The sequence below is a fragment of the Rhinolophus sinicus genome, linkage group LG02 (genome assembly GCF_036562045.2).
Source record: "Rhinolophus sinicus isolate RSC01 linkage group LG02, ASM3656204v1, whole genome shotgun sequence".
NCBI classification, from domain to species: Eukaryota; Metazoa; Chordata; class Mammalia; order Chiroptera; family Rhinolophidae; genus Rhinolophus; species Rhinolophus sinicus.
The window spans coordinates 192234626-192261114 of record NC_133752.1 but is presented as its reverse complement, the minus strand read 5'-3'; the positions used below and the strand labels follow the sequence as shown (position 1 = coordinate 192261114).

The following is a 26489-nucleotide window of genomic DNA, read 5'->3' as shown; positions in this document are numbered from 1 at the left end:
AGACCGGGTCTAATATAATATAATATAATATCAGGTCTTATATTAATTTTTGCTCCAAAAGACACATTAACCCTGATGGTCCGGCTAGGTCTTATTTTCGGGGAAACACGGTATGAGCTGTGCATTCTTGTGCATCTCCCTTACTTGATCTGCCCGTTTTACACACAGGTTAAATAAAAAATTGCTCAAGGTCATGCAGCTCCTAAGTGCTTTGGAGCCCAAGTTGACCTGACTCCCAAGCCCATTTAAAAGAACCAAACCTGTGCCCAGTGCTGGATGAATGAATGATTGGGTGATGAATGACTTCTGCCAGGGACTTCTGGAGTCCTTCCCAGGGGAGGTGGTGTGGAGGCTGGATTTGGAGAACAGCAGGAATTCTTGGGGCAGAAAAGGAGGAAGGGCATTTCAGGCAGGAAGAACAGCATGTACAAAGGCAGAGAGGTGTGGAAGCATCTGGTGTGTTCTGGAATCTGTGGGGATCAGGGTGTATGTGTGGGTATATGGGATGTGGGGTAAGGTGGGGCCTGACTGCTCATCAGGAGTTGGGACAGTATCCTTTCAAGTGGGGAGGGTCTCGGGGAAAGGGAAGCAGTCATGTGGTTTGTGTGTTGTAGCACCTGTGCCAGTCATATCTTTGGGGGATAAACAAACTTGAAGGAGCTGGAGGAAACTTAATATTCAGGAAGTTCTCAATCCGACTTCGGGGTGCCTCAGTCTCTCCCTGTCTTAACTGGGACTAGTCAGAGATCTTCAGGCTCCCCAGGAAGTTCTGGCTGTCTATCTGAAGGTGTTCTCTCATCCTACCACGCTGGAGCAGGAGCACTTTCCCACCTGCTTCCTCAGAAGGTTGGAGTGAGGTGGCAGAATGGCCACGGAAGTGACTGGCTCGCCAGAGGCTGTGGGGTGCTGGGGACTTCTCCCCACAATCCAGAGTGTGGGGCCCAGACCTGGGGCACAGTTAGGGCTGCAGACGAAGGGCACCATCCTCCCTAATAAAGACACTTTGGAGTAATGGGAATGCAGAGAACAAGAGACTGGGGTTTGGTCCCGTTGCCACCTCTGAATGACCTTGGGCAAGCTTGTGACCCTTTGGTTCTCAGTCTCCCAGTCTGTAAAATGGGGCGGTGCTGCCTAAGTGATTGTGAGGGTCCCTCTAGCAGGGCCACCTCCGTCTCCGGAGCGGGATGCGTAGGGTCCTAAACTGCAGGTACTTCAGGAGGGAAAGGGGACCGCTCATGGGAGTGGCCCAGCGCCAGCGAACCCAGTACGGACCCTCTCCCACCCACTGCCTTCCTAGCACGAGGAACCCTTTCCACCTGCCCTGGGGGGGCGGGGGGGGGGGGAAGGGGGGCTTGAAAACCCGGCGGCGGCTTTTCGGAATGGGTTCTGGGAGGAGCGCTTCTGGAGGTAGAAGGAAAAACCCTGGCAGGATCTGTGGCAGGAGCGGGCCCATGCAGCCCCCAGGCCCTGCCCCTGCCCCGCGAGGCGAGCGGGTGGGAATGGGTTTGCTGTCCGGCTAGGCAGAGGGGAAGGCGCGGGGCCGGGCACCGCGGGCAGCCGGGGGCTCCCGGGGTGGGGGGGCCTCCGCAGCGGGGCGCCGCGGGTCACGTGTGAGGAGGGGCGAAAGTCTCGCAAAGCCGGGCGGCGTGCGGCGAGTTGGGAGTTCTCGGCGCGCCGCGGGCGTCGGGAGCTCGGGCTCCCGGGCGAGCCGGGGACGCGGCAGCGGCTGGGGCCTGGGTCCGAGACAGTGGGGGCCGCACCGAGAGTGCAAAGGCGAGAGAGACAGAGGACAGACCGGGCGGGAGACGGAGACGCGCAGGGAAGAGATAGGGCAGAGGCTGAGGGAGGCAGAGGAGAGACTGGGAGGGAGACCGAGGCGAAGACAGAGACCATAGCAGGGGGAGACAGCGAGAGCGAGGGAGGCAGGAGAGACCATTAGAGAGACAGAGACCAGACAGGGGCAGAGACCCGAGGACAAGCGGGGCGGGGAAGGTGGCCGCAGAGCCCGCGCGGGGCGGCTCAGGGCCGGCGGCGAGCGCAGCGGGGCAGGGAGCGGAGCTCAGGGCGGGGGACAGCGCCGAGTGACAGCAAGAGAACAGTGGGGGGGCGGCGGAGGAAAGGCGCCTGCAGCGGAGGCGAGGGGCGCGAGCACGGGCGGCGAGCGCCATGGGCCTCCGGAGCCCCGCGCTCTGAGCCCGGGCCCGGGGCCCGACGATGCTGGCGCTCAGGCGGCGCCGAGGGCGCTGCGCGGGGCAGCGCTGAAAGTTGGACGGCTGCTGGATAGCGGCGCGGGACGGCGCGGAGGCGCGGAGACCCGTAGACCCACGGACAGACCCACCGGCAGCCGGGGAGGGGGGCGCGGCCAGTCCGCTGGGCTGGCGAGGAGCGAGCGCCCGGACTCCCCTCTCCCCGCGGGGACGCCGCCCGCCTGACCGCGCCGTGGGATGTAGTGCCGTCTCGCCTCCTCCAGGACACTCGTCGGACCTTTGCCCCGCGGTAAGCTCGGCCCTCGCCCACCGCTGGCGCTGTCTGTCGGTCTGTCCCGCCGCGTGCGTGTCTGTGTGTCCTGGACCGGCTGCTTTGGCCCCGCCCGCTCGGCACCTTATCCCTGACCCGGGTTCCTGCGACTTCTCAGGAGCTGGCGAGCTCTGTCCGTCAGTCCGGAGAAGCGAGGTCTAGGTTGATGCCAGGAAGGAAGGAGAGGAGGGTGGAACTGGCCTTGACCTCCTGCCCCGGCCACGACCTTTCCCTACCTCCACCCACCCCCGTTGTCACACTAGGTTTCCGAGGAGCTTCAAGGCAGGTGACTTGTGGCAAAAGGGGGAGGGGCGCTCCTTTCCACCTCCCCAGCTGCAGCCCGTTTGCAAATGGCCCTGCCACCTGAGAACAATCCCACTGCCTACCTGAAACTAATTGTTTTAAAAATTCCCACTTCTCACGTCTTGAGCAGCTACTTTGGGCCAGGTGACCCCAGGGTAAGGGAACAAGGGATCCAGTAAATAAGGCGTGTCATCTCAGAGTGGTAGACACAGGCTGTGGGGAGGGGGAGAACCCCAGTGAAAGAGAGGTCTGGATGAACCCTGGAGGAGGGAAACTTCCCCAGCACTGTGCTGAGGGTCCCCCCACCAGCATCAGCATACACTTCTGCCCCCGTGCCCAGGCCCAGGGTGGGGAGAGGGTGCAGGGACATGGTAGACAGGAGTGTGGTGGAGGGACTGGAGGTTGGGCAGCCTGGCCAAGTTGGCAGCTGAGGCCTCAGGAGCAGTAGAATTGTGGGGACAGGAAGCTGAGGGAGAGAGGCCAACGGCCACACAGGTGAGGCCGAGAGAGGAACCAGACCCTGTGTGCGCGCGCGTGTGCATGTGTAAAATGTCTATGCTGCTTCTCCCCACATCCCGTTCCACGACCTCCTGAGCTTTGGGATTTTGGGGGGGCTGTTGCCACGACTTTGGGGGCCCGAGAGCCGCACTGTGACCCTGGTTTGGCCTGGGATGAGGAGAGCAAAAGGCGGAAGAAAGCAGTGGGATAAGGGCTGGAGTGCAACGTGGCCACTGGCCTTTGAGCTGACCCGCATCCAAACTGGAGCCTGGAGGGCTGAGCCTAGAACATTCGACTCTGTTCTCCATGGGGAAGAGGGGCTCTTTCTGGGTTTTTCCACCCTGGGCAGTGGTCCTCATATATGCTCCATTCAGGCTCCCAGAAATCAGCTTAGCTATCTGAGGGTCCAGCACCCAGAGCAAGTCACTCGCTCCCTGACATTCGATTTCCATATCTGTGGGAAGGACACCCTTCCTGCCCCACTGACCTCCCGAGTGCCCCCCGCCCCCACCACCCAGGCTTAAGGGAGCTGAGGGCTGTTCACAGGCTGGGGAAAGTGTTGGGCAGATGGGAGTATGGACTCATTTTACCTTTGGGATGATGCACAGCTAATGGGAGATGAGAGCATGGCTTGAAATAGAGGGCTGACCAAGGAGAGGAGTGTCCAGGAATTGGAAGGGGGATCTGGGGTTTGGGAGCTAGTCCTTAGGAACGCTTGGGTTACCCTTGAAAAGGAAGCCCCTCATCTAGAAAAAGCCTCAGGGTGACTGGGAACAGACAGAGCTGGCCTTGTGTTTCTGCTAAGTGACCTTGGGTAGCTGGCTTGACCTTTCTGAGCCTCAGTTTCTTCGACTGGAGAATGGGATGATGGTACTGAGTTCCTTGAATTGCTCAGGGATTTGCAGATTATACCAGGTCTCTGAAATCAGCTTGCCCAAGCCTGGAGCATAGTAGGTTCTTAAGAGACTTTTGTGGAGCAGAGAATGAAGTGACTCTAGGTGCTGTGAAAAGATTTCTTAGCTTAGGCTAAGAGGGAAGGGGAGGAGGAACAGTGTAGGCTTACAGGGCGGGCTGCTTCTTAATGTGGATCTGGGGGAGGCGGGGGCGAGAGCTGAGGGGGGTGTGAGGAGGAGGGGGCCCCTCTGTGGGGACCACTGAGTCACGAGGACATGTAAGCGACATGACAACCAGCAACATGGTAACCAGGAGACTAGAGGCAATGGGAAATGGAGCTGGAATGGTGTATGGGGGGGAGGGCAGGACTGGTGTATGGGGGGGGATCGAGGGGTCAGGGAGCAGCCAGGCTGGCCTCTCAGAGTGAGGGGAGACCTCAAGGCCAGGTGGGCTGGGAGGCCGTGGGGGTGGAGCGGAAGGAGGACAGGCCCCCCTGGGGTCTGCTGGGCAGGGGGGCTTCTCCTGCACCGCCCCAGGCTCCTCGCTCCTCTCCTCCACATCTCCACTTTTCGTGCCTCTCCCCCTAGGATGCCAAATTTGGCTCACGCAATCTGTCGTCTCTCTTCTGAGATTGGCACCAGGACCAAAGCCGAGTGCATTACATCACCGCAGCTCCCCCTGCACGAGGAGAGAAGGAGAGGGAGGGACAGAGGGCCCAGGGACAAGCGGCCAACTCTCAACTTTCTTTTTCATCTTCCTGATCACTCTTCCCGCCTGTCCCAGGTGTTGGGGGCTTCTGGGAGCAGCCAAGTGGGGCCTAGAAGCAGGACAAGGGATCCAATCTTGGGGAGATCCCAGGGCCAGGGCACGAGGTCAGACTGTGTTGCTTGTCCCCCTGGCTAGGTGGAGCCTAGAAGGCAGGGAGCCTGTGTGCAGGACCTCAGCCTGCCTTTGCCTTGCTGTGTGACCTTGGGCAGCCCCCACCCCCATCCTGTGCAGTCTATATCTGTATAAAGAACAGTTGACCATTCACGATCTTGGCGACTCTCCTGGGGGAAAAATATGCCCTTGAGTCCTGCTGCTCTCCTGGGCATAGAGGAGTCCTGAATTTTGAATGGCTGTCTGTGACCTTGAGAAAGAGCCTTTACCTTCTTATGCCTCCATCTCCTCACCTGTGAAATGGGGACAATAGAACCTTCAAAGGTACTAGACATGAAAGTGGGGGACAGGAGAAGAGAGACAGTCTCTGGTCCAGAAGCCACAGACACTCAGGGGCCCTATGGCTCCCAGCATGCAGGCCCACCCGGCCATTGGTGGGGGCAGTGGGACAATGTCTCAATTCAAATAGAAGGTCTGGAGCTTAAATCACTGGTCTGGGGCCCTCGTTTTAGAAACGTAGAAATCAAGGACCAGAATGGGAAGTAGACCCCCCAAGGTCACAGTGATGGTTGGGGGGTAGAGGAAGCAGAGCTGGAGCCTGAACCCAGGGCTCCTGGCTCCCACCCCTGCCTGGAAGTAGACAGGCAGATGCACACCCTGTGGAAGAGGGTGGGCAGCTGGGACAGGACCCAGCAGCTTTGAGGCCCCAGCTCTCACTTGGGCCCCTCCCATCGCCCTTCCTGCTCCCTGGCCCCATTCTTGCCATCCCTGGGCATTAATCCTGTCCCTCATTTGGTCTGTTGGAAAAGCTGCCTTTCAGGCTCATTTAGAAGCCAGTTTCAGGCAGTCCCAGGCAGGGACAGGTTGGAGTTGGGGTTACACTGGGAGATTATGGCCCCTCTAGAAGATTCCCCGGGGAGTGGAGGTGGAGAAATAGTGAGCTCTGCAACCCCCCTCCCAGAGCGATTCAAGCCAAACCAGATGAGTATCTTCCAGGGATCCTGACCCAGTGACTCCTGTTTTCTGGGTGGAATGACATCCCCACATCCAAAATCCCAGGAGGCTTTGATATCCCTCCGGAGGAGCTGGGAAGCAGTGCCCATCATTTACCCGTCTCCCAGCAAGGAAACCCACATCGTTGCCAGGCGTTGGGTTAGGAGCTTTCTCATTTAATCCTCAAGGCCAGCAACCCTACAATGTCGAATTGCTGTCCCAGTGTTCCAGATGGGGGAGCCATGGCTCAGAGAGTCTATGTTACTTGTCCAAGGTCACACAGCAGGGAAGTGGAGGAGCCTGTATTTGAGTCCTGGCAAATCTGATTCTTGGGGGCTGTCCCTGGGACTTCCTTGGGAACAGTGGAAAACGTCCCTCCCCTGGCCTGGGGCTGGCAGGAGACAGTCTGTCACCCCCACAACATGACAGCCCCTCAGGAACCTTCTTGGGGCTCCCTTCTGAAGACACAGATATAGTCACACATCCAAGGGGGAGAACTCATTCTACAAACGGAAAGACTGAAGCTCAAAGACAAAGAATGATCTGCCCAAAAGTGCCCAGAGAGTTAGATTTGGAGCCAGGGCTCTGTCGCCTGCACCAGTGGATGAGGAGGGGCATTGGGGCTTGTGGTGGCATGAGGTCTAGAATGGGTGCCGACTGCTGGGTGGTTTTGGCAGGGCTGAGAGGATGCTGGCTCTAGGCTAGGACTTTGGGTAGGGGAATCAGCCTTGGGAACAAGAAGATAAACCAGCAGGGATAGATAGCAGGTCCACCTCTGTCCTCCCTGGTCCTGCCCCAGGGCCACCCACAGATGTCAGTGTCATACAGCCTGTGAGATCAGGGGAGACTGTGGGTGGGACCTGATGAGATAGGGTCTTGGAGCCATCAGCCTTGGTATGGTTCCTGTGTGACTCTAGGACAGTTCTTCACCCTCTCTGAGCTTGGTACGCCCATCTGTGTGACCAAGAATCTGGATTTAATGAACTATTTTCATAAAGTAGCTGCCGTTGGGCTGTTGTCCCAAAGTGCTCCTCCCTGGACCTGGGGTACTGGGCGGCCAGGAACCCTGGGGACAGGCATAAGCCATAAGTCCTCAGCGACTCAGCCCTCCATGGGGTGTGGGGGGATCTCCAGGCCTAGCCCTTCTTCTCCTTTTCATCTTTATTTTTCTCCTGCTCCCTCTTCCCCTCTCTACGTGGGCTGATCGCTGCTCAAACTTTTAATTCAGATGGTAATTGAAATAATAATATGGGCTGAGGCCCCTCTGCTTGTGACGCTGCAGCTGGTGGAGCTCAGCTATGAATAGACTTTGAGTCACACACGCGCGTGCGCGCTCCTGCAGGCGCGCACATGGGCTCACAGGGCGGTGGGCCGGGGGCAGGGTGGGCTCACGCTCCAGCTTGCTCTTCCCCAACACCCCCAAAGCCTGGGCCAGTTCTGTCCCTGCAGCCTGCTGTCTTTCCCTGGGGTGAATCTGAAGACTTGAGGCACCAGCGGTTCTCTCCATTTAGAGAAGGGGAAACTGAGGTTCAGCCAGGAGGAGAGGCGGGCTGGACACACGCAGAAGATGGCTGGGACGAGATTTGAACTGGTGGGTTTTGCCTGGTTCTCAGACCACTGTTCTTTTCAGGACACACAGGCCAGGCAAGTGGGTAGGAGGAACGCTGGGGTGTGTGGCCCCTGCTCCCTCCCTTTGCATCCCTGTGCCTCACCTCCTCCCAGCTAACACACACAGTCACGAGCGCACACACTCGCACACTCACACTCTCTTACACATACACACATACACACACGAGCTGCTCAGGTAGATGGTACTATTGCTTGATGGCTGGGGTGACAGAGGTTTTCTCGGGGGTCCTGCTGCAGAGGGGGGACGAGCCCCTGTGTGCCAGGCTCTGAGCTGGGCTTTATATTCATGGCTTCAGTTAATCCTTCCTGCCACCCTGAGGACTGTCACTCCCACTTTTCAGATGAAAAAACTGAGGCTCAGCAAGAAGCAAGGTTTTGCCCAAGGCCCTATATGGGAGGCAGAGGCCATATATCCATGGCCCTTTCTGTGCACCCGGTGCTAGTTATTCTGGGACCCTTCCATTTGGCCTCCTGGAGGAGGGAGGGTGCGTCTCTTCTAGCCTGGGGCTCCCCTTTCTCTCCCTGTGAGTTTCCCCTTCCTTTCTGTGGCTCCCTGGCCAGTCATTTTCCAGCCCTAGTGTCAGGACTGGAACATCTGGCCTCAGTGGGCAGGGGGAGGTGAAGTGCCATGAGGAGCATTGATAGGTCAAGGAGAGGGGCTATTAAGAAAGGTGGGCTTCTACTTCCACCTGTGCAGGGAGAAGGCGTTGTCATGGTGACCTATCAGCTGGGAGCTTTGGTCTAAGCCTGCTCAGGTGGGCCCAGCTGGGGCTCCAGGAGGGCAGAGGGTAGGCAGGGCAGGGCATAGGAGGTGCAGTTGGGCAGAGGCACCCCTGGGCCTGGGACAATGGAGAAAATTCTCCCCAGCTTTACCCAGTGGGCCTGGTCTGTTCCGATGTCTGCTTTTTCTTCAGCACTCTGATGGGAGATAGAGCAACTGAGCCCAGAGATCACAGTGATTTGCCCAAGGTCACACAGCAATGGTGGCAGAACTGGGGCTGAACTGGGACCTAGGGCTCCTCCTGACTCCTCTGCCTCCCACCCCCAGGGCTGCCAGACTTTCTTTCTCCCTCCCTCCCTCCCTCCCTCCCTCCCTCCCTCCCTCCCTTCTTCCCTCCCTCCCTCCTCCCTCCCTCCCGTCTTCCCCCTCCCCCTCTGACACTCCCTGTACCTAAAGGGTTTGGAGGAAGAAGGGAAGTGCTGGATATCACAAACCCCCTCTCCTGGGCAAATCCCCAGATTGGAGAGAGGGGAAGGGGTAGCAGCCCCTTGTAACAGCCAGTGCAGCTAAATGAGGAATGCCTCCCGAGTCAGGCAGGCCTGGGATTGAACCCTAGCTTAGCCACAAACTTATCCTATGTGACCTGGACCAGGTCACTGTACCCCTGCGAACCTGTTTTTGCTCTTCTGTGGAACAGGGCACCCTGTGGTGATGGGGGGGTGCCTGGTTGTTGTCTGGTGTTGCCCCTTCTGTTCTCAGAGCCCACCCTGGCTCCACCTGGAATGCAAGGATGGGAGGGGAGCTAGGTCAGGGAGGAGGGGGTACATGCACTGTGAGGGACTGACTCCATTTTACTGATGAAGAGATTGAGGCCTGGGGGAGGGAGTCTGCTCAACTTTGACTTGGTGGCAGAGTTGACACCAGGTTTCACTGCTGGCCTTGGGACTCCTCGTGGAAGTCTCTCCCCCACCCCATTCTGCAGCTCCTCTCCCAAACCCCACCCCAAACTCCCTGTAGGAGCCTCCCTCCCACTATAGACCTGAGAAATCCAGACCCCCTCTGCCCTGTGAGGGTTAAGGTGCCACTCAGTCTGGGGGAACAGATGGGATAGAGGTCAGTGAGTCAGGAACCCCCGTGAGGCCATGCAGGGAGGTGGCAGGCACAGAGCTGGAGGGACCTGCCCTGAATGACATGGGGGACAGAAAGGGCTGCTGTCACTCTGACATATGAGCATCACAGCCCTCCGCACCCATCTTGACAGAGGGTTCACCGTCTCCAGGGGCAGCCCACTTGTCTCTAAAAGGTTCTGCTAATTGGTACTTACCTCCCACTTTGGCCTTGGCTGTGCACTCTGGGGCCTGAGGGACCCTGCCTCTTCCTTATGGGAGAGATGACCACTTCCCCGTGTGCCCCCCAACCCCAAGGCTTATCTCCTCCATCCACGGTAGTCCCAGTTGAGGCCGGCAGATGGGAAACAGAAGATCTGGGTTCAAATCCAGCTCTCTCTTTAAGTGGCTGTGTGGCCTTGGGCAGTCTTTTCACCTCTCTGAGTCTTCCTCCCCTGACCCATAGAGTAAACTTGTGCCCCTGTGATTGCTGGGAAGATCCCATGAGACTGTGAGTGTAACATGGCCTGTTGTTGACATGAGCTGCTGTGTGGCCCGACCACTCAGTCGTAACTCCTGGCAGTTTTCCAGGCCTCCAGCCCCCACACGCAGCAGCCATCACCTTCAGATATTGCTTCTCTGGCTGTCTTGGGTGTCAGCCCCTGACCTTCATGCTAAGCCCTGCCCTTGCACCCTCTCAGACCTCCTGACCTGCTTGGGTGGGGGTAGGGCTGGCTGAGCTCCAGTGCCAGGCCGTGCAGCTGCAGATCCTGAGGCCACCTGACCTGGGAAAGAGCCTCTCGCTGGCTGGGCTCCAGGGCCATCCCCCAGACATGGGGCCAGAGCTGGGCAACAGGGAAGAGAGGAAACAGGATGGGGTACAGAGTGGGCCATGGCCTCGTGCTGGAGCTGGCCTGAGTCCCTGGGACGACAGGCCTGGAGACAGAGGGGGGAATGAACAGCCAGCCATGGAGGGAGTTATAGTTACCAGCTGCTTTGATGGCACATTCTAGTGGGCTGCCTGAGGAAGGGGTGAGCTCCCTGTCATGGGAGGTGTGCAAGCAACTGCTGAGTAGCATCTGTTAGGAGAATAGCAGGAGATTTTAACACAGGGCCAGGGGAAAGGATTGGACCCAGAACCCAGAGTCCCTGTTATTTGGGCTATAGCGCAGCAGTCCTGTGACACTAAGGGTCTAACAGCCTGTTCCAAGTATTCCGCAGGACCTCCAGCTCCCCCATGGCTGTGCCTCCCTAAAAGCCCATGGTCCACGCACGGTCAGTCACAGCTTCAAGACAAGCCCTAGATCCCCACTGCAACCTGCCTACAGCAACCAGGCACCCCCTAGGTCAGTGTTTCTCAAACTGCATGCAGACCCTGACCCATCAGTGGTTGTGAAGTTGATTTAGTGCATTCACTACTTATTTTTTTAGAACAAAATTTTTAAAATGGCAAGCACTTTGCAAGTAGTGAGGATTAAATATTTTGTGAGGCTTTTGTTTCAGTTTTTAAAATATATATGGTATAATGAATAGCAATGCACAGTGTTTGTTTTTATTCTGGGTCTTGGTCAAAAAGTTTGAAAGCTACTACCCTGTATGGAAATCCTGGGGGTGCCACTGGTAGAGGCTCAGGTGTGCATATTCCTTTTCTCCAGGATGCTCGCTTCCTAGCAACAGAAGTGCCCAGAGTTCCAGGAGGCCACCATTCTGTCCTCAGACCTCCCTTCCCTTGCCCAGCGGCTCACTTAGCTCCAGGCCTCCAGCCTTACAGCCAGCCATCCCAGCGCTGGACCTGGCTCCCGCTCTGCCCAGCCCAGCCCTGGCCTGCTTTGTCTTTGCGCTCCCTACTTGCCCACATCTTCCTGGGGACCTTCTCTCTAAGCCGGATGGCTGTGCAGACCCTTTGTCTCCTGTCCTCATACACTCACACGCTTACATACTGTGTCTTTCTCACTTCTCTGCCCCTGGCACATAGTAGGTGCTCAATAAACATTCATTCATTCCACGATGATTTATAGAGCGCCCTCTAAGGCAAGGCACTGTGCTGTGTTGGAGACACACCAGGCAGGAGGGCAGATGGCACTGCAGCTCAGCATCCATTTAGGGTGATGAATGAATGAATGAATGAATGAATGAATGAATGAATGAAGCCTAAGTCTCTGGCCTTAGGAGCCAGATGGGCAGATGCTCAGAAATGATGAGTAAGCACCTAGCACTTGGCCTGTGCATAGTAGGCATTCCAACAGCAATAGCCATTAATGGCTGTGGATGAGCTGGGGGTTGGGGGAGGAGTATTCCCAACGCTGTGGCTGGCCCCTTTGCTGCACCTTCTCCTGCTAGGCCCCGCGCCCCACCCCCCACCCCCAAGTCCTTGGAGCTTCTCTTTCGGGCCTAAGGAGTCTGGGCGTGAAGCCCGGATGCCCTATTCACCCCCCTGCGAGGACCCTGGGTGACACCTGCATCCAGAGAAGCCAATGTCCTGTGGGAGGGTGAGGCCTCAGACGTCCTGCTCCCACTCCAGTGTCACGGAAGGTCTCCTTCTGGTCTCCACTCAGAGGCCACCTTTGTTGAGGTTCTCCCTGACTACAGTGGCAAAAATAGCTCCTCGTTGGTCACATTCTGTCACATCACCCTGCTGAGGTCCTTTATGGGAATTATGATGGGCTGAAATTATCTTGTTTCTTTGTCAGTCATCAGCTGTTCATTAAGTGGCTAGGGTTCAGGGGTGAGGCAGAGACTCAAGGTTCCTGCACTTAAGGAGACTGAAAAATAAATCGGTTTGAATGGGATAAATGCTGCAAGGAGATCGGGATGCAGACGGAGAGTGTCCGGGGGGCCTTGTGGAGGAGGCAGCCTTTGAATCAAACCAGAATGGTAAGAAGGTAGGAGCAGTCGTCTTGGAGGATTTCAGCTAGAAGGGACAGCCAACGGCAAGAGCCAGAGAGAGGAATAAACTTGGCGTGTTCAAGGGATAAGAAGAAAGGCCCCAGTGGCTGGGGTTGTGAGTGGGGAGTGGAGGGGTTGAGGTCGGAGAGGGCAGGAAAGCCCTGAGAGCTCTAAGCTGAGGGGTGACGTGGGTCCCCAGCCCGTGGAGATGGAACTGCAGAGGGAGAGGATGGAGGGAGGCGCAGGGAGGAGGCCATGGGGTTGTCTGGCAGTGATTGGCTCGGAGCAGGTAGCACTCAGCAGGCTGGAGGGACTGGGTGTGGGCCAGCGTCCAGGGCCCAGTCCTGAGGGTTCACCTACTTGGGGAAGCTCTTGATCCCCCGGTGAGGATGAAAATAACAGCACCCACCTCCAGGGTGTCGTGAGAATCAAAGGAGTGGCCGGGGCTTGGCCCACAGCAAACACTAAATGTTAGTTATTAACATGCGGACCACTATTGTGACGATTGGCTTTGGGGAGGGTTGAAGGATGACGTCCAGGGCGGCCCCCTGGGAAGTCACAGACTGAGATGGAGAAGGCAAGGGAGGGACGACTGGTCAGTCTTGGCGATGCTGAGTTTGTGATGCTTCTTAGACATCCAGCGGATACCAGGAACAGGAAGGAGCCAAACCTGCTTGTGGCTGCTTGGGAGGGTGGTAGGGCCAGTGGTATTTTCAGCCAAGACGAGCTTGAGCAGTGCACGGCATGTGCACAAAAGGCTGGAGGAGGGAGAGTGAGAGGGCAACTGGAGAGGGCCCCTCAGGCCTGGAGGACTCCCAGAGGAAGGCAAGGACCAGCCAGGGCCTCCATTAGAGCTTCTGGGAGGATGGTGGGCTCGGAGGAGCCCTGGAGGGGGCTGCAGGGACAATGGGAGGTGACATTAAGTCATCTCCTTCAAGGAGGGCTTCTGCACTTTACAGTTTATAAACCCTTACCTTCCAGTGTCACTGTCCATCTTCTCAACATGCCTATGAAGTGAGTGTTATTTCTCTACATTTTAGGGATGTGACTCAGAGAGGTTAAGACATTTTTCCACGGCTGCACAGCACAAAAATAAAGTATTTTTAAGCTTTCTGGGATCACAGTCCCTTTTGAGGACCTTATGAATGCTATGATCTTTCTCAGAAAAATACACATATGTACACACTAATTTTAAAACTTTCTATGTGTCTTCTTTCTGTAGGTAATACATTCATATGGTTCTAAAATTAAAAAGACACAACGGGAATACAGTGAGAATTCTTCCTCCCACCCTATCCCCAGCCACCTGCTTCCCCTCCCCGGAGGCAGCCAGTGTCACCAGTTTCCTGGGTCTCCATCCGTAGACAAGCACAGACAAGCAAATCTGTGTATCTATAAATTTCTTTCTCTCCTGTTTTACACAAACGGTAAATACTATACTTGGCGCTCATGACTGTTGCCTTTTTTCACTTAAAACACATCTTGAAGCCCCACATTGCTCCTCACAGGGCTCCCTCCTCCTTTTTTCTGGCTGCGTGCTGAACCATTTGGGGACGGGTGTCAGGCTGGGCGAACAAGGCACCTGGTTCCTGGTGTCTGCAGGCCGAGGTCCCAGGAGCGTATGCAGGTGTCACAGGCAAGCCCATGGCTCTCCAAAGCCACCCAGGGCCTCCCAGAACAAGGGGGGGGGCGTGCCTGGCACTTAGCTGACTCCCCTTCCCCTTACTTCCTCCATTCCCCTCACCTCTTCTTAGGTGCAGCCTGTGGGCCCAGCAGTAAATCCAGGGAATCCTGTGGAAGTGGAGTGAGGGGCATCCATCCCCAGTCCCCAAAGCTCTGGGAGACCCTCTCACCCCACCAGCAGCCCTACCTCCTGTAGTCTTGTTTGCTGAGAGGCCCAGGCCAAAGCAATGTGGGTGGGGACAGGTATTTCCATGCCCAGTCCCTCACTGGGGTGCTAGGACAGGGAGGGCCGTCGGGGGCTATGTGGAAGTCACCTCTGCTCTGGCCACTTGCCCACCGGCTATCCCCCCACCGCCACACCTCCTCTTCCCCTCTGCCCATGAGGAGTTTCTGCCCTGTTGGGCCAGGGAAGGGGGGCATCCAAGTGGAGAAGGGCGGTGGGGCTGCTGGCCTGGGGTGGTCTGGACTGGTCAGGACCACTGGGCACCTCCACTAAAAGTCCTTGCCCCCTGGCTTCGGGGCCTGCTGTCCTATGTCTCCTCTCTCTGCCACTCGGCCTCCATCTGCTGTGCCAGGCTCTCCTCCATGTGCAGTTACGAGGGGCTGGGTCTGCGGCCCCATGACCCCGTCCACTCTCACAGCTTAAAACATCATGCAGGTGCTCAAGGTCTAACGGGTCTAACTGCCCAGACTTCAGGGCCTGAAATGCCTGACATCTCCATCTGGACATTCCAGGGCCGCCGCACATTAGAAAATGCCTCTCCTTAAACCTGGTCCTCTTTCAGAGTCCCATTGTCACCTGCTCCTGACAGCCCCCTCCCCAACCCGCCCAGCCAATCCACCCCAACCCTGTGGCTCTTTGTCCAGGATGTGTCCCGAACCTGTTTTCTTCTCTCGAGTTCCGCTGCCACCGCCCTGGCAGCTCCAAGCCACCACCATCGCTGGCCTGGGCAGCAGCAAGAGCGTCCTCATCAGCCTCCTGCTTCGACTGCACCGGACATGTCGTACCCCGTGCGTGTGCCATGCCTGCCAGGCCGGACAAGGACCGGGGTGCCACTGGGGCCACATTGAGGAGTTTTCTTTCTTAAGCCTGGAGTGTATTGCATGACTTCTTATTCCTGTTTGTCTTAAAGATTTCACATGAAAACTTAAAAGACCCAAGCAGGTGACACCGCACGCCTGCTTGCCTGTTTCCCACAGCCAGGAGGGTGAAACCCACAACCCTTCCCACTCCCGCCTCTGGGGCTCAGCCTGGGCAGCTCTCCCTCTTGTTCACTTCTCGCAGCAGATTCTTGACACACCGAACTCTTTCTGGAATCTTCTACACCCCACCCTTCACGCAGACACACAATTCTCCTGACGGACTCGACTCCCACTTATTACTCAAGTCTCAGTTTAAATGTCACTTTTTCAACGAGGCCTTTGGGGACCCCACCAAGCTAGAGTCTCTCATCTTCTCTCTCACATCACGAGAATTCTTCTTTAAGCAGCTCACCGCGGTTGATGACCGCCCACCCAGGACATGCTTGTTACGTGTACAGCATCTGTCCCCAGCTCATGTGTACACCGGGCGAGTCCACAGCCCCTGACTGACCCATAGCATGTGTGCAACAATAAATAGTCACTGAAAGAAGGACTTTGGAGGACAAGTGTGCAGCGGGGCCAGACCCGGAGGCACAGCAAGGTAGTGGGGACTGAATCTCACCGCCAGTGAGAGACTGAGGTTGTCCTGGAAAAGAGAAGCCTTAGGGAGCCGTTCTTGCCTTCAAATCCCGGTAGGGAAGAGGGGTGCAGGTGTTTGGGGCGACCCCTTTGGTGGGATGGGCTGGCCCATAAGAAGGGGCTCTGCGGTGAGGGTGGGGTTGAGTTCTTCATCAGGGCAGGGGCCAGGAGTCGAAAATGCCACAAAGGGCATACCTGCAGGTTGGAGCAGTGGCGCTTGGGTCCTCCAGCCACCAGCTCCTGTCACTTGGCCATGACCAGAAGGCCTGTCTGGACATTCTGGGGAACTTGCTTTCTAAGCGTGCTCACCTACAGCGCTGAGTGGCTGGGAAGGAGAGGTGGGGTGCAGAGCTGGAGGGATGAGCCAGTTCACCCCATGCTGTTAGAGCCCCTCTGGAGCCCAGAGTCACCTGTGTGTCTAGGCTCTGGCTGGACCTGAAATCAGGGACCCAGATCCTGGCTCCAACTTACCGTATGACCCAGTTTCTCCTTTCCCAATAGGACTAACTTGACAGAATCTGGCACATAGTAGGCTGGATGAATGTTTACTAAGTAGAAGAAATGTGTGATATGACAGTGTTTCTTCAAGCAGGAGAGCACAGTGCCTAATGCATGTGCTCTGGTGTTAACTGCCCGGCGCCAGATCCTGTCTCTACCACTTAGGAGCTGTGTGACCATGGGCAAGTGGCTGAACCTGTCTGTGTCTTGGTTTTTCTGACTTAGAAAGTATAGATGACAATGGTAACGTCCTCTGAGGTCACGGTGAGGATGCAGGAATTGATGCGCGTAAGGCACTCAGAACAGTGTCCTCACGGAGGAAGTGTGTGCTAAGTACTCCATGTAAACTTGACAATGTCACATCATTGGCCTGTGGGGAAGGGGCTAGGTGTGCAGTGGGGTTTCAGGGTACAGAAGAAGGTGTGGGGAACAGCGTTAATTGAACACCCACTGTGTGGCCTGCACCTTTATGACAATTGAGAACCTATGTCTGGCCCTCGTGAACACCCTGCAAGGTAGGCATTACTGTGTTTCTTCCCAAATGAAGTCACAGAGGTTCAGAGAGGTCAAGAAACCTGCTGGAGCTTGACAGGCCCAGCTCCGTGAGACTCTGAGGCCACAACTGTTACTCATCTGCTCCCTGGCACTGGTGCTGGAACAGACTGGGCAGGGCCATGTGCCAGGTGCCAGGTGGGCTCTGAGTACTGCATCTGAAATTCAGGGGAGATCAATAGCCTTGGGAGTAATTCGGACCACTTATCAATTATTTATTCTGTGCCAGGTACGTGATATGCATGGTCCCATTTATTCCTCATCACAGCCTTATAAGGTAAGGACTATTATTAGCCCCACCTAAAGATGAAGTGTGCAGGGACCAGAGAGGTTAAGTAACTTGCCCAAGGTCACACAGGCAGAAAGTGGTACAGCGACTCTGTAGTTGAAGATGCTGCACTGGGAGGGGGAAGACGTGGGCCCTCAACATGCCTGACCAGATGGGAGTCAGACCTCCCAGGATCCAAGAAGCAGAACAGGAGCCTGCAGAGGGCTGTGGGCAGGAGGGGACACCCTGCCACCATTTCCCCTGTGGCTAGACCCATCCTCAGCTCCCTTTTACTCTTTGAGAAGCACAATTCAGCTGCCTGGTCCTTGAGCCCTTTCCCTGCCCTGCAAAGCCCCATTTGTTAGACCTGAAAGGACCTCCACCCAAACCACGGAGGCCTGAGAAGCATCCTTCAGAGCTGGAGGAGGGAGGGGGCAGGTTCTGTGCCCCTCACGGACTGGGAAATGGGACAGTGGTGTGAATTCCTTTCACTTCCCCAGGGAAAGCTTCCCACCCTCTAGAACCCCTCCTGGGGGCACTGAGTTGCCCCTCAGCCCCACCCCACCCCTGTGCCTGCTCCCTATGGTAGAAGAGTCAGCCTCCCGCTCCAGACTCAAGATAGGCTCAGGGACGGGTGGGGCTGATCAGACTCAGGAGTACCCCTGCATCACCCGCCTTATTTCAGACTCTGTGCCGGGTGCCTTGTTTCATTATGTCTTCCCAACTCTCCTGCCGGGGACCAATTACGGCCCCCTATTTTGCAGGCAGAGAGGAGCACCTGGCTGGAGCAGTTAGTAGTGGAAACAAGACTGGAAGCTGGGTTTCCTGACTCCCAAGCCAGTGTGCTTCCGTCATCCTCATCTTCACCGTATCATCATCATCATCTTCATCTTCATCATCATCATCATCATCATCATCATCATCTGCTCTACATTTTACCTGCGATGCCTGTTCAACCTCCCGCCGATGTGTCTATTACAGAGTGGATATCCCGTTTGTCTCAACAATGGCCTTGTGCGGTAGATAACATTATCAACATCTCCATTTTGCAGATGAGGAAACTGAGGTCCAAGGAGGACATACTAGCTGTTGACCGAACTGAGACTGAGAACCAGGTTTTGCCACCCCAAACACGAGGGTTCAACTGGCATGTTACTTTCATAGAGTAGGAAAGAAGTCGCGGGGAGCAGACAGACAGTGAGGGCCCCGGGGCTCAGAGGAGGCAGGGCTGGCAGCTGGCAATGCAGCAGGAAAGGCTTTGGAGAATGGAGGGGGCTCAGGCTGGGCTTGGGGGGCTGGGGAGAGGCATGAAGGGATCCAGTTGAACAGGGCATTGTGGGAGGCAGAGGGAGCCTGAGGCCAGAGGCTGGGGACCAGGGTGAGTCAGGGACCTGGAGACAGCTAGAACTGAATCAGAATTCCAGCTTTGCCACTTCTACTGTGTGAACCCCCCCATCTATATCCATACTCCCCCCCACCCTTAGCCTGTGATTCTCCAACTGGGAAGAGAAATAATAACCCTGCCTGTGCTGTGATAGGTGCTTAATAAATACTTATTAAATAAACACAGGGTTGCAGGGATGCTTCAGGTCTAGAGTGTCCGTTCCCTGGGCGCAGCCACAGAGGAGGAGGGTTCAGCAGGGCCCCACAGCTGGACTGTGTGACCTCGGGCAAGTCACTTCACCTCCCCAGTTGTCCCACCCAATAACAAGGAGGTGTGTAAGGCCCTGCGGGCTGGTTAAGTGCCACCTCGCTTCTGCCCTCTAGGGGCCACAAACCTGCCCTGGTCTCAGGGAAGGCCCGTGTAAGACGCCCCTGCAGCCTCCCCGCGTTTCCCATGGGTGGTATGAGTGCGCACAGGGAGATTTTCCTGAGTTGCTGGAACCCATGGGGGCTGCTGCCACTCTATCTGCTTTTCTTTTGCAAAGGGAGTTGTGGGAAAGGAGGGGCCATTCAGTGTCATCAAATCAGAGGGAGAATGTAAGAAGTAACAGAAGCAGGGTCGATGCCAGTGAGTTGACAGCCCTGCTGGTCACCTTCACTATTTCTTGAAGCCCAAGTGTCCTTGGCAGCTGCTGACTCACCGTGCCACATCCCTGCTCTCTGCCTCAGTTTCCCTAGTTGTCCAGTGAAGTCTGGACTAGGGGCTCCAGATATTGGGTGTTCATAGCACAGTAAAAAAATTATTTTTAATTTGATAACTGACACAGCATCGTCAACCCTTCACTTTGCAAAGAAAGGACATTAAGGTTTTAAAAAGCATCTCCCATCCCCACCATTTCCCAAAAGAAAGAATGTTTACTATGGGAGGAGTCCCAGCGTGCAAACTTAGGCTAAAGGACATCGATTGGAGGAAGAACCCAGGCCCATAAGGGGAAGGACTTGCTCGAGGTCACCCCCTAAGGCAGTGAGAGGGGCCCCAACTCCCAGTGCCTCCACCGTCCCCATCGTAGCTCCCTGCCTTTCAGAAAAGTATGGTTTATTGTAGACATGATATAGGCCCCTAAACAACCAGGATGCACTCTCCCTATTTTAATAAATCATCTATATTCAGAGGAGGATGGTGCCGAATGGTCGCCCCTCTTCTGCCATATGTACCCCTCCTCTTTCATACTTTCCCCTCAGGCCTTTATGCCTTCGCCAGGAAGTCCCATGTGACAAACAAGGGAAAGAAAACCTGACCCTCTCCCGGTAGTTATCACAGAAAGGCACAAGGCCAAGCTTCAAGCTTTTCACTTTTGGGTCGGGCTCGGTGCAGTCAGCCCACACACTGGCAGGTGGACCTCTCATTTCTGCCCGAGTCTGTGGTGACAGGCACGTTTGCTTATTTGAGCAGGTCACAGCAGATGAGGGGCTTTAGGGGGACGGGCCACACATGGGCTCCTCTGTGGTGGAGGGGGCTGGGTCTGGGAGAGCACCTGTGTCTGGGGGCAGCTTTCCCCATGGCCCAAGAGTGGACATTTCTGAGCCCCACCCAAGTTAGCACAGGCCAAGGGTGGGCACAGGGCCTGACCCAGAGCAGGCACTCAGAAACGTTGCTGTGACCAGGAGGGGAGGCAGGGCTTGGGGATAAGCTGTGCCCTGGCCAGGCTGCGATACTATGGAGGACATGCCAGGGGCGGGAGTGACGGAGGGCAGGGTGGGGGGTGAGTACTGAAGTTGGGGAGGTGAGTGTGGGGGTGCAGGATGTGTGGAGGCTTGGGGCCAACCCAGGGGCATGGGGTTTGGCTGAGACTCCTGTCACTGCCACTCACAGACGGGAAGTAGTGGGCAGTGCTGGGGAGAGGAGGACCAACAGCCTGTAGCCATGGGGGAAGGTCTCCCTCATCCCCTTACCCCCAGGGCCCTCCGAGAGAGTGGGAGCCCCATGAAGAGCCCTCTCCCGCAGCGTAAGATCAATGCCCCCAAGTCATGGTCAGTCCCTGTGGGCAGAGAACCAGGGTTCCCCTGGCCCTGGGCCAGTCCCTCACCCTCTCTGGGTCTCAGTGTCCTCACACATCAAAGAGCAGGTCACCACACTTTGTCCCCTCTGCCTCTCTCCTAGAGACCTACTGCCTATGGTTTCCAGGGTCTGCTGGGGCCAGGCTGATGCCCTTTCTTCCCCTAGCTCCAACGCCCCAGTCCTCTCTTCCTGGAGGCACTCTGACCTTCTTCCAGGAGCTCGGGTTCATGGCTAGCCCCCCTGCCTCAACCTGGGACCCTTAGCAAGTCCGTCCCAGCTCTGGACTTCCTCGAGTTCAGATGTAAAATGAGGATCTTGAAATGAGTGGTCATCCATTCCTTCCGGGTCTGGTTCCTTCTGTGGTGCTAATGCAAGCATTTAGGACCATGGGACAGAGCAGAGACGAGATGTTTAGTGAAGGAAGACCTCCCTGAAAACTGTAGCCTAGAATGTGCACCTGACACCCCGGGTGTTGAGACTCTGGGGGAGGTGGCAGGGAGGGTCTGGGAGGCCCGGGTAAAGTTAGGACCCCTTAAGGGCCAGTATCACATGCCCGCATTACCTGTTAGGTCTTCAGACTGATAGATCTCACTGATCCCATTTTCCAGATGAGAAAACTGAGTTTCAGGGCAATGAAGTAACTTGTACAAGTTACATGGTAGATCTCGGACTTCCATCCAGGACTGTGGGACCCCGGGAGCTTCTTTGAAGGTGGGAAGGGAGCAGAACCTAGAGTCAGGGTGGGTGACTGCGGGGGAGGAGGGGTGCACGGCTCACTCTCCCTGGGCTGAGAGAGGGCGTTTCTCCCTGGAAGAGGCAGACTCTGAAGCTGTTGATCTCTAAATTACAGCGTTGGCGCGCACCGGTTGCTGAGGCAACCGAGTTGTCCTGAACCCGGGAAGTGTATAAACATTGCCACAGATGCACAATTAGATCAGGAAGAAGAATAGAACAGAAAATAGAAACTTCCAGCCTTATATAATTCTGGGCCAAAATGTTACGGGAACCCAGGCCCGGCCAGCCCCGCCAGTCACCGGGGGCCCTGGGCAGCACCATCTCTTTCCTGGGGCCCCAGTGGAAGGGAGGTTTGGAGGGAGGGTCCTTGGGCCCAGCTGATGCACCAGCCACCCGCCACCCAGTGGGGTGAGGGGCCGCCTCCACTGAAACAGCTGGGGATGCTGACAGCCGAATCCTGCCTCTTACCAGCTTTCTCCTGCTCCCGGGAGGCTGGAAGGAAGGTAGGAGGGTGAGTGGCTCTAACTGAGCAGTACTATCTCCTTGGGTCCTTTGAGGTAGCGTTTTGAGCCCCATTTTACAGATGAAGAAAGTGAGGCTCAGAGACGTGAAATGGGTTGTCTGAAGGTGACACAGCTAGGCAGTGGGTGTGTCAGACTCCCCTACTGCAGGTCTCCACACCATAAACTCATCAATGTTGACAGCACCTGGTGGCTTAAGAATTAGACACACCTGGATTTGGATCCACTTACCAGCTGTGTGACCTTAAGCAGGTCACTTCCCTTCTCTGAGCCCCGGTTCTCTCACCTGTGACATGGGAATAGTGATGCCTGCACAGGAGCCAAAGCTCAGGGCTTGACCACCGTCCTAACCACCATTCCTCCATCTTGATCACCATTGGTGTCTTCACCCACCACTTCTCCCAACAAGTTTGGGGACAGGACAGGAACTGAGGGGAGGGTGCAGGTCCCAGCATTATCCAGTAGGACTTTCTGCAATGATGGATATGTCCTATGTCAGCTCTGTCCAGAAGGGTAGCCATTAGCCACGAGCACTTAAACTTGAAATGTGGCTAGTGCAACTGGGAAACTGAATTAAATTTTCATTTAAAGTAAATGTAAAGAGCCACAGGTGGCCAGGGGCTGCCATATTGGACAGCACAGCAGAATGTCCAGCCCCAGAAAGATCCAATAAGGCAGAGGCTGAACCTAGGCAAGTGAGCAAGGGCCAGAGCAGTTACAGCTCCGTCTGCTCAGGGCAAGAGGGACAAATGGTGGGAGGGTGGAGCCAAGATTGTCATCAGGAACCGCAACAGCGGCAAAGGAGTGTTGGAGGGGGCAGCATGAGGGGTCTAGGACTAAGACCTGGATACTAGTGGCCTCAGCTTCTAGCCTGGAGACCCCAATTCCGGAGCTAGGCTGGCCACGGAGGCACTGGCTCAGGTGACGACACCCCCTCTCTGTCTTCAGAACCACCTTCACTGTCACATTCTGCCCCCTGGGACAGAGGCGGTCTTGGGGTGCTAGTCCGGGCTGTTCCCCTTCTGAGCGTCTTTGGGCGGACGCCTTGCCACCCCAGCCCGGGCTCCCCGGAGCCCTCGGAGAGGCGGCGCCCACGGCAGCCACTCGGTCCTCGGCCCCTCTCACGTCTGGCTTCTGTCCCCAGGCCCTGCGTCTTCCCAGGTGACCACGTCGGCGTCAGGACATGCACGGGCACAGCCGGAACGGGCAGGCCCACGTGCCCCGGCGGAAACGCCGCAACCGCTTCGTCAAGAAGAACGGCCAATGCAACGTGTACTTCGCCAACCTGAGCAATAAGTCGCAGCGCTACATGGCGGACATCTTCACCACCTGCGTGGACACGCGCTGGCGCTACATGCTCATGATCTTTTCTGCGGCCTTCCTCGTCTCCTGGCTCTTTTTTGGCCTCCTCTTCTGGTGCATCGCCTTCTTCCACGGTGACCTGGAGGCTGGCCCCGCGGGGGCCCCGGCGGGCAGCAGTGGGGCAGCTCCGGTGAGCCCCAAGCCGTGCATCATGCACGTGAACGGCTTCCTGGGCGCCTTCCTGTTCTCGGTGGAGACGCAGACAACCATCGGCTATGGGTTCCGGTGCGTGACGGAGGAGTGCCCCCTGGCGGTCATCGCCGTGGTGGTCCAGTCCATCGTGGGCTGCGTCATCGACTCCTTCATGATCGGCACGATCATGGCCAAGATGGCGCGGCCCAAGAAGCGGGCGCAGACGCTGCTGTTCAGCCACCACGCGGTCATCTCGGTGCGCGACGGCAAGCTCTGCCTGATGTGGCGGGTGGGCAACCTGCGCAAGAGCCACATCGTGGAGGCCCACGTGCGGGCCCAGCTCATCAAGCCCTACATGACCCAGGAGGGCGAGTACCTGCCGCTGGACCAGCGGGACCTCAACGTGGGCTATGACATCGGCCTGGACCGCATCTTCCTGGTGTCGCCCATCATCATCGTCCACGAGATTGACGAGGACAGCCCGCTCTATGGCATGGGCAAGGAGGAGCTGGAGTCTGAGGACTTCGAGATTGTGGTCATCCTCGAGGGCATGGTGGAGGCCACCGCCATGACCACGCAGGCCCGCAGCTCCTACCTGGCCAGCGAGATCCTGTGGGGCCACCGCTTCGAGCCCGTGGTCTTTGAGGAGAAGAGCCACTACAAGGTGGACTACTCGCGCTTCCACAAGACCTACGAGGTGGCCGGCACGCCCTGCTGCTCCGCCCGGGAACTGCAGGAGAGCAAGATCACCGTGCTGCCCGCCCCGCCGCCCCCGCCCAGTGCCTTCTGCTACGAGAATGAGCTGGCCCTCATGAGCCAGGAGGAAGAGGAGATGGAGGAGGAAGCGGCAGCCGCCGCTGCGGCTGTGGCTGCGGGCCTGGGCCTGGAGGCGGGCTCCAAGGAGGAGGCGGGCATCATTCGAATGCTGGAGTTTGGCAGCCACCTGGATCTGGAACGCATGCAAGCCACCCTCCCGCTGGACAACATCTCCTATCGCAGGGAGTCGGCCATCTGACCTTCCGGCCCTGCCCTCGTCACCTCCCACAAGAGCCTCTGCGGGGGGTGGGATGTCGGAACACCCCCTCCACACTCAGGACAGAGCTGACCCTGGCTCCACGGACCTTCTGGAAGGAGGTGGGGGCTTCAAAGCTGGGGGACCCCTTCCTGCTGACTCCAGAGCCCAGGCCTGGGAAGGACCCAGGAAACCTTCGGCGCTATCAGCCTGGGTTCACCAGCGCCTACCTGCTGGCAGCTCAGGGACCCCAGACTCACCACCTTTTCCCCACAGACCCTTCAAGGACGTGCCCTTTTTGTTCTCAGAACCTTGGGGAAGGCGGCTGGACTGCTGGGGGGTGGGCATCATGGGGTTCTGGGGTGGGCAGGGGGTTAGTTTGGGGGGAGGTAGGGAGGGGTGCGTTTTTTTTTGTTTTGTTTTGGTTTTTTTTTGCATGACTGTGGCCTGTTGCTCATGACATTCTTTTGTAAATATATATAAATGGAGACAGATGGAGGCACCCGATCCACCTGCTGCCATTTGTACCTGCAGGACAAGGAGGTAGAGACCCTCTGCACCCCTCCCCACCCTGCCCATCATGCCCAGCCCCTTCCCCTGCCCAGCTGGCTGGTCCCTTGAGGTCCTCAAGGCCAGACATCTTGGCCCTGGATGGTGTTGTGTTTGGGTGCAGAGGTGGGACCCCAAGGAGCACGACAAGGGCCATCCCTCCCTGTGGTCCCTCTGGCCCCCATGCCCAGCCCAGATTGACAATGGAGTTTGTAACTATATATTTTTAATAAAGTATATGGTCCATTGGGGTAGGCTGGTTGAAGATGGAGGGTTGAGAAGAGAGAGAGAGAGAGAGAGAGAGAGCGAGAAATATGATGTGAATATGTCTGCATGTGGTATGTGTCTGGTACGTACCCTGTTCCCTTAAAATAAGACCTGGCCGGACAATCAGCTCTAATGCATCTTTTGGAACAAAAATTAATATGATCTGGGATGATATTGTATTGTATTGTATTATATTATATTATATTATACAAGACTCAGTCTTATAGTGAAATAAGACCGGGTCTTATATTAATTTTTGCTCCAAAAGACGCATTAGAGCTGATTGTCTGGCTAGGTCTTATTTTCGGGGAAACACGGGGTGTGTGTGTGTGTGTGTGTCTGTGCGCCCCTTTCTGAGACACTGACCCTTGGAGGGGACTTCATCACCTGCCATTATCCTTCCCAGTAGCCAATGGGAAGGATCCTGAGTGAGCCTCAGAGGTTTGAGTAGGTTCGAGTCAGAGCTTTGCTACTTTCTAGCTGTGAGGCTGTCAGCAAGCTGCCCATCAACTTGGCCTCAGTTTCATCATCTGTAGGATGGGATGAACCATACGTCTCTCCCAAAAGATGATGGACAGGAAAGCCCTGCATGGATGTCAGCCAACACTTTATAACTCAGGGAAAGTGGGTAGGGCCCATATGGCTTACCCCCCACACACACACACACAGGCACATACAGACATTGGGGTGGACTGGTCAGGTTGGCCTTAGGACCATGTGATGGGAAGGGCTCTGGGGGCGGGCAGCCTGGAACCTGGGCATAGTCAGACTTGGGCTCTGCCTTGCTGTGGGATCTTGGGTAAGTCCCTTCCTGTCTCTGGGCTTCAGTTAGCCTGTGCTGAATAACAAGCCACCCCAAAACTTAGACAACAAGAATTTATTCTTTCTTAAGATTCTATGGGTTGTTTCTGGTTTGGTTTCTTCTGGGCTCACTCCAGCAGCTATGCTCAGCTGGAATGTCAGCTCAGCTGTAAGGTTCAAGATGGCCTCACCCACATGTCGGGCATTTGGTCTGGCTGTTGGTCAGGGGGCCTCGGTTCTCCTCCAGAGGCCTTTCTTTCTCCAATAGTTGACACCAAATTCCTGCATGGTGTCTTGGGGCAGCAACCTCTAAGAGCATGTAGGCAGAAGCTGCAAGGTCTCTCGAGCCTAGCCTTGAACTTGTATAACATCACGTCTACTGCATTCTATTGGCCAATCCAAGTCACAGGCCAGCCCACATTCAAAGGGCAGGAAATTAGGCTCTACCTCTTGGGAACATGGTCAAGTCACAGTGCAAAGGACATAGGCACCAGGGTGGAATGGTGCCCATAACTTGGT

The 26489-nt window shown here is 56.4% G+C and overlaps 1 protein-coding gene across 1 annotated transcript; it reads left to right on the top strand.

Annotated features, from left to right (window-relative positions):
* The first annotated feature begins 1460 nt into the window (after positions 1–1460).
* Positions 1461–25153, top strand: KCNJ4 (potassium inwardly rectifying channel subfamily J member 4). Its single transcript, XM_019734565.2, has 2 exons — positions 1461–2496; positions 22992–25153. The coding sequence occupies exon 2, from the start codon at positions 23031–23033 to the stop codon at positions 24354–24356; it is 1326 nt and encodes a 441-aa protein (XP_019590124.1). The 5' UTR covers positions 1461–2496; positions 22992–23030; the 3' UTR covers positions 24357–25153.
* The last annotated feature ends 1336 nt before the right edge of the window (positions 25154–26489 follow it).

Bases quoted from the DNA above. Each gene is read 5' to 3' on its own strand.
- KCNJ4 (XM_019734565.2), top strand. From the start codon at position 23,031: ATGCACGGGCACAGCCGGAACGGGCAGGCCCACGTGCCCCGGCGGAAA.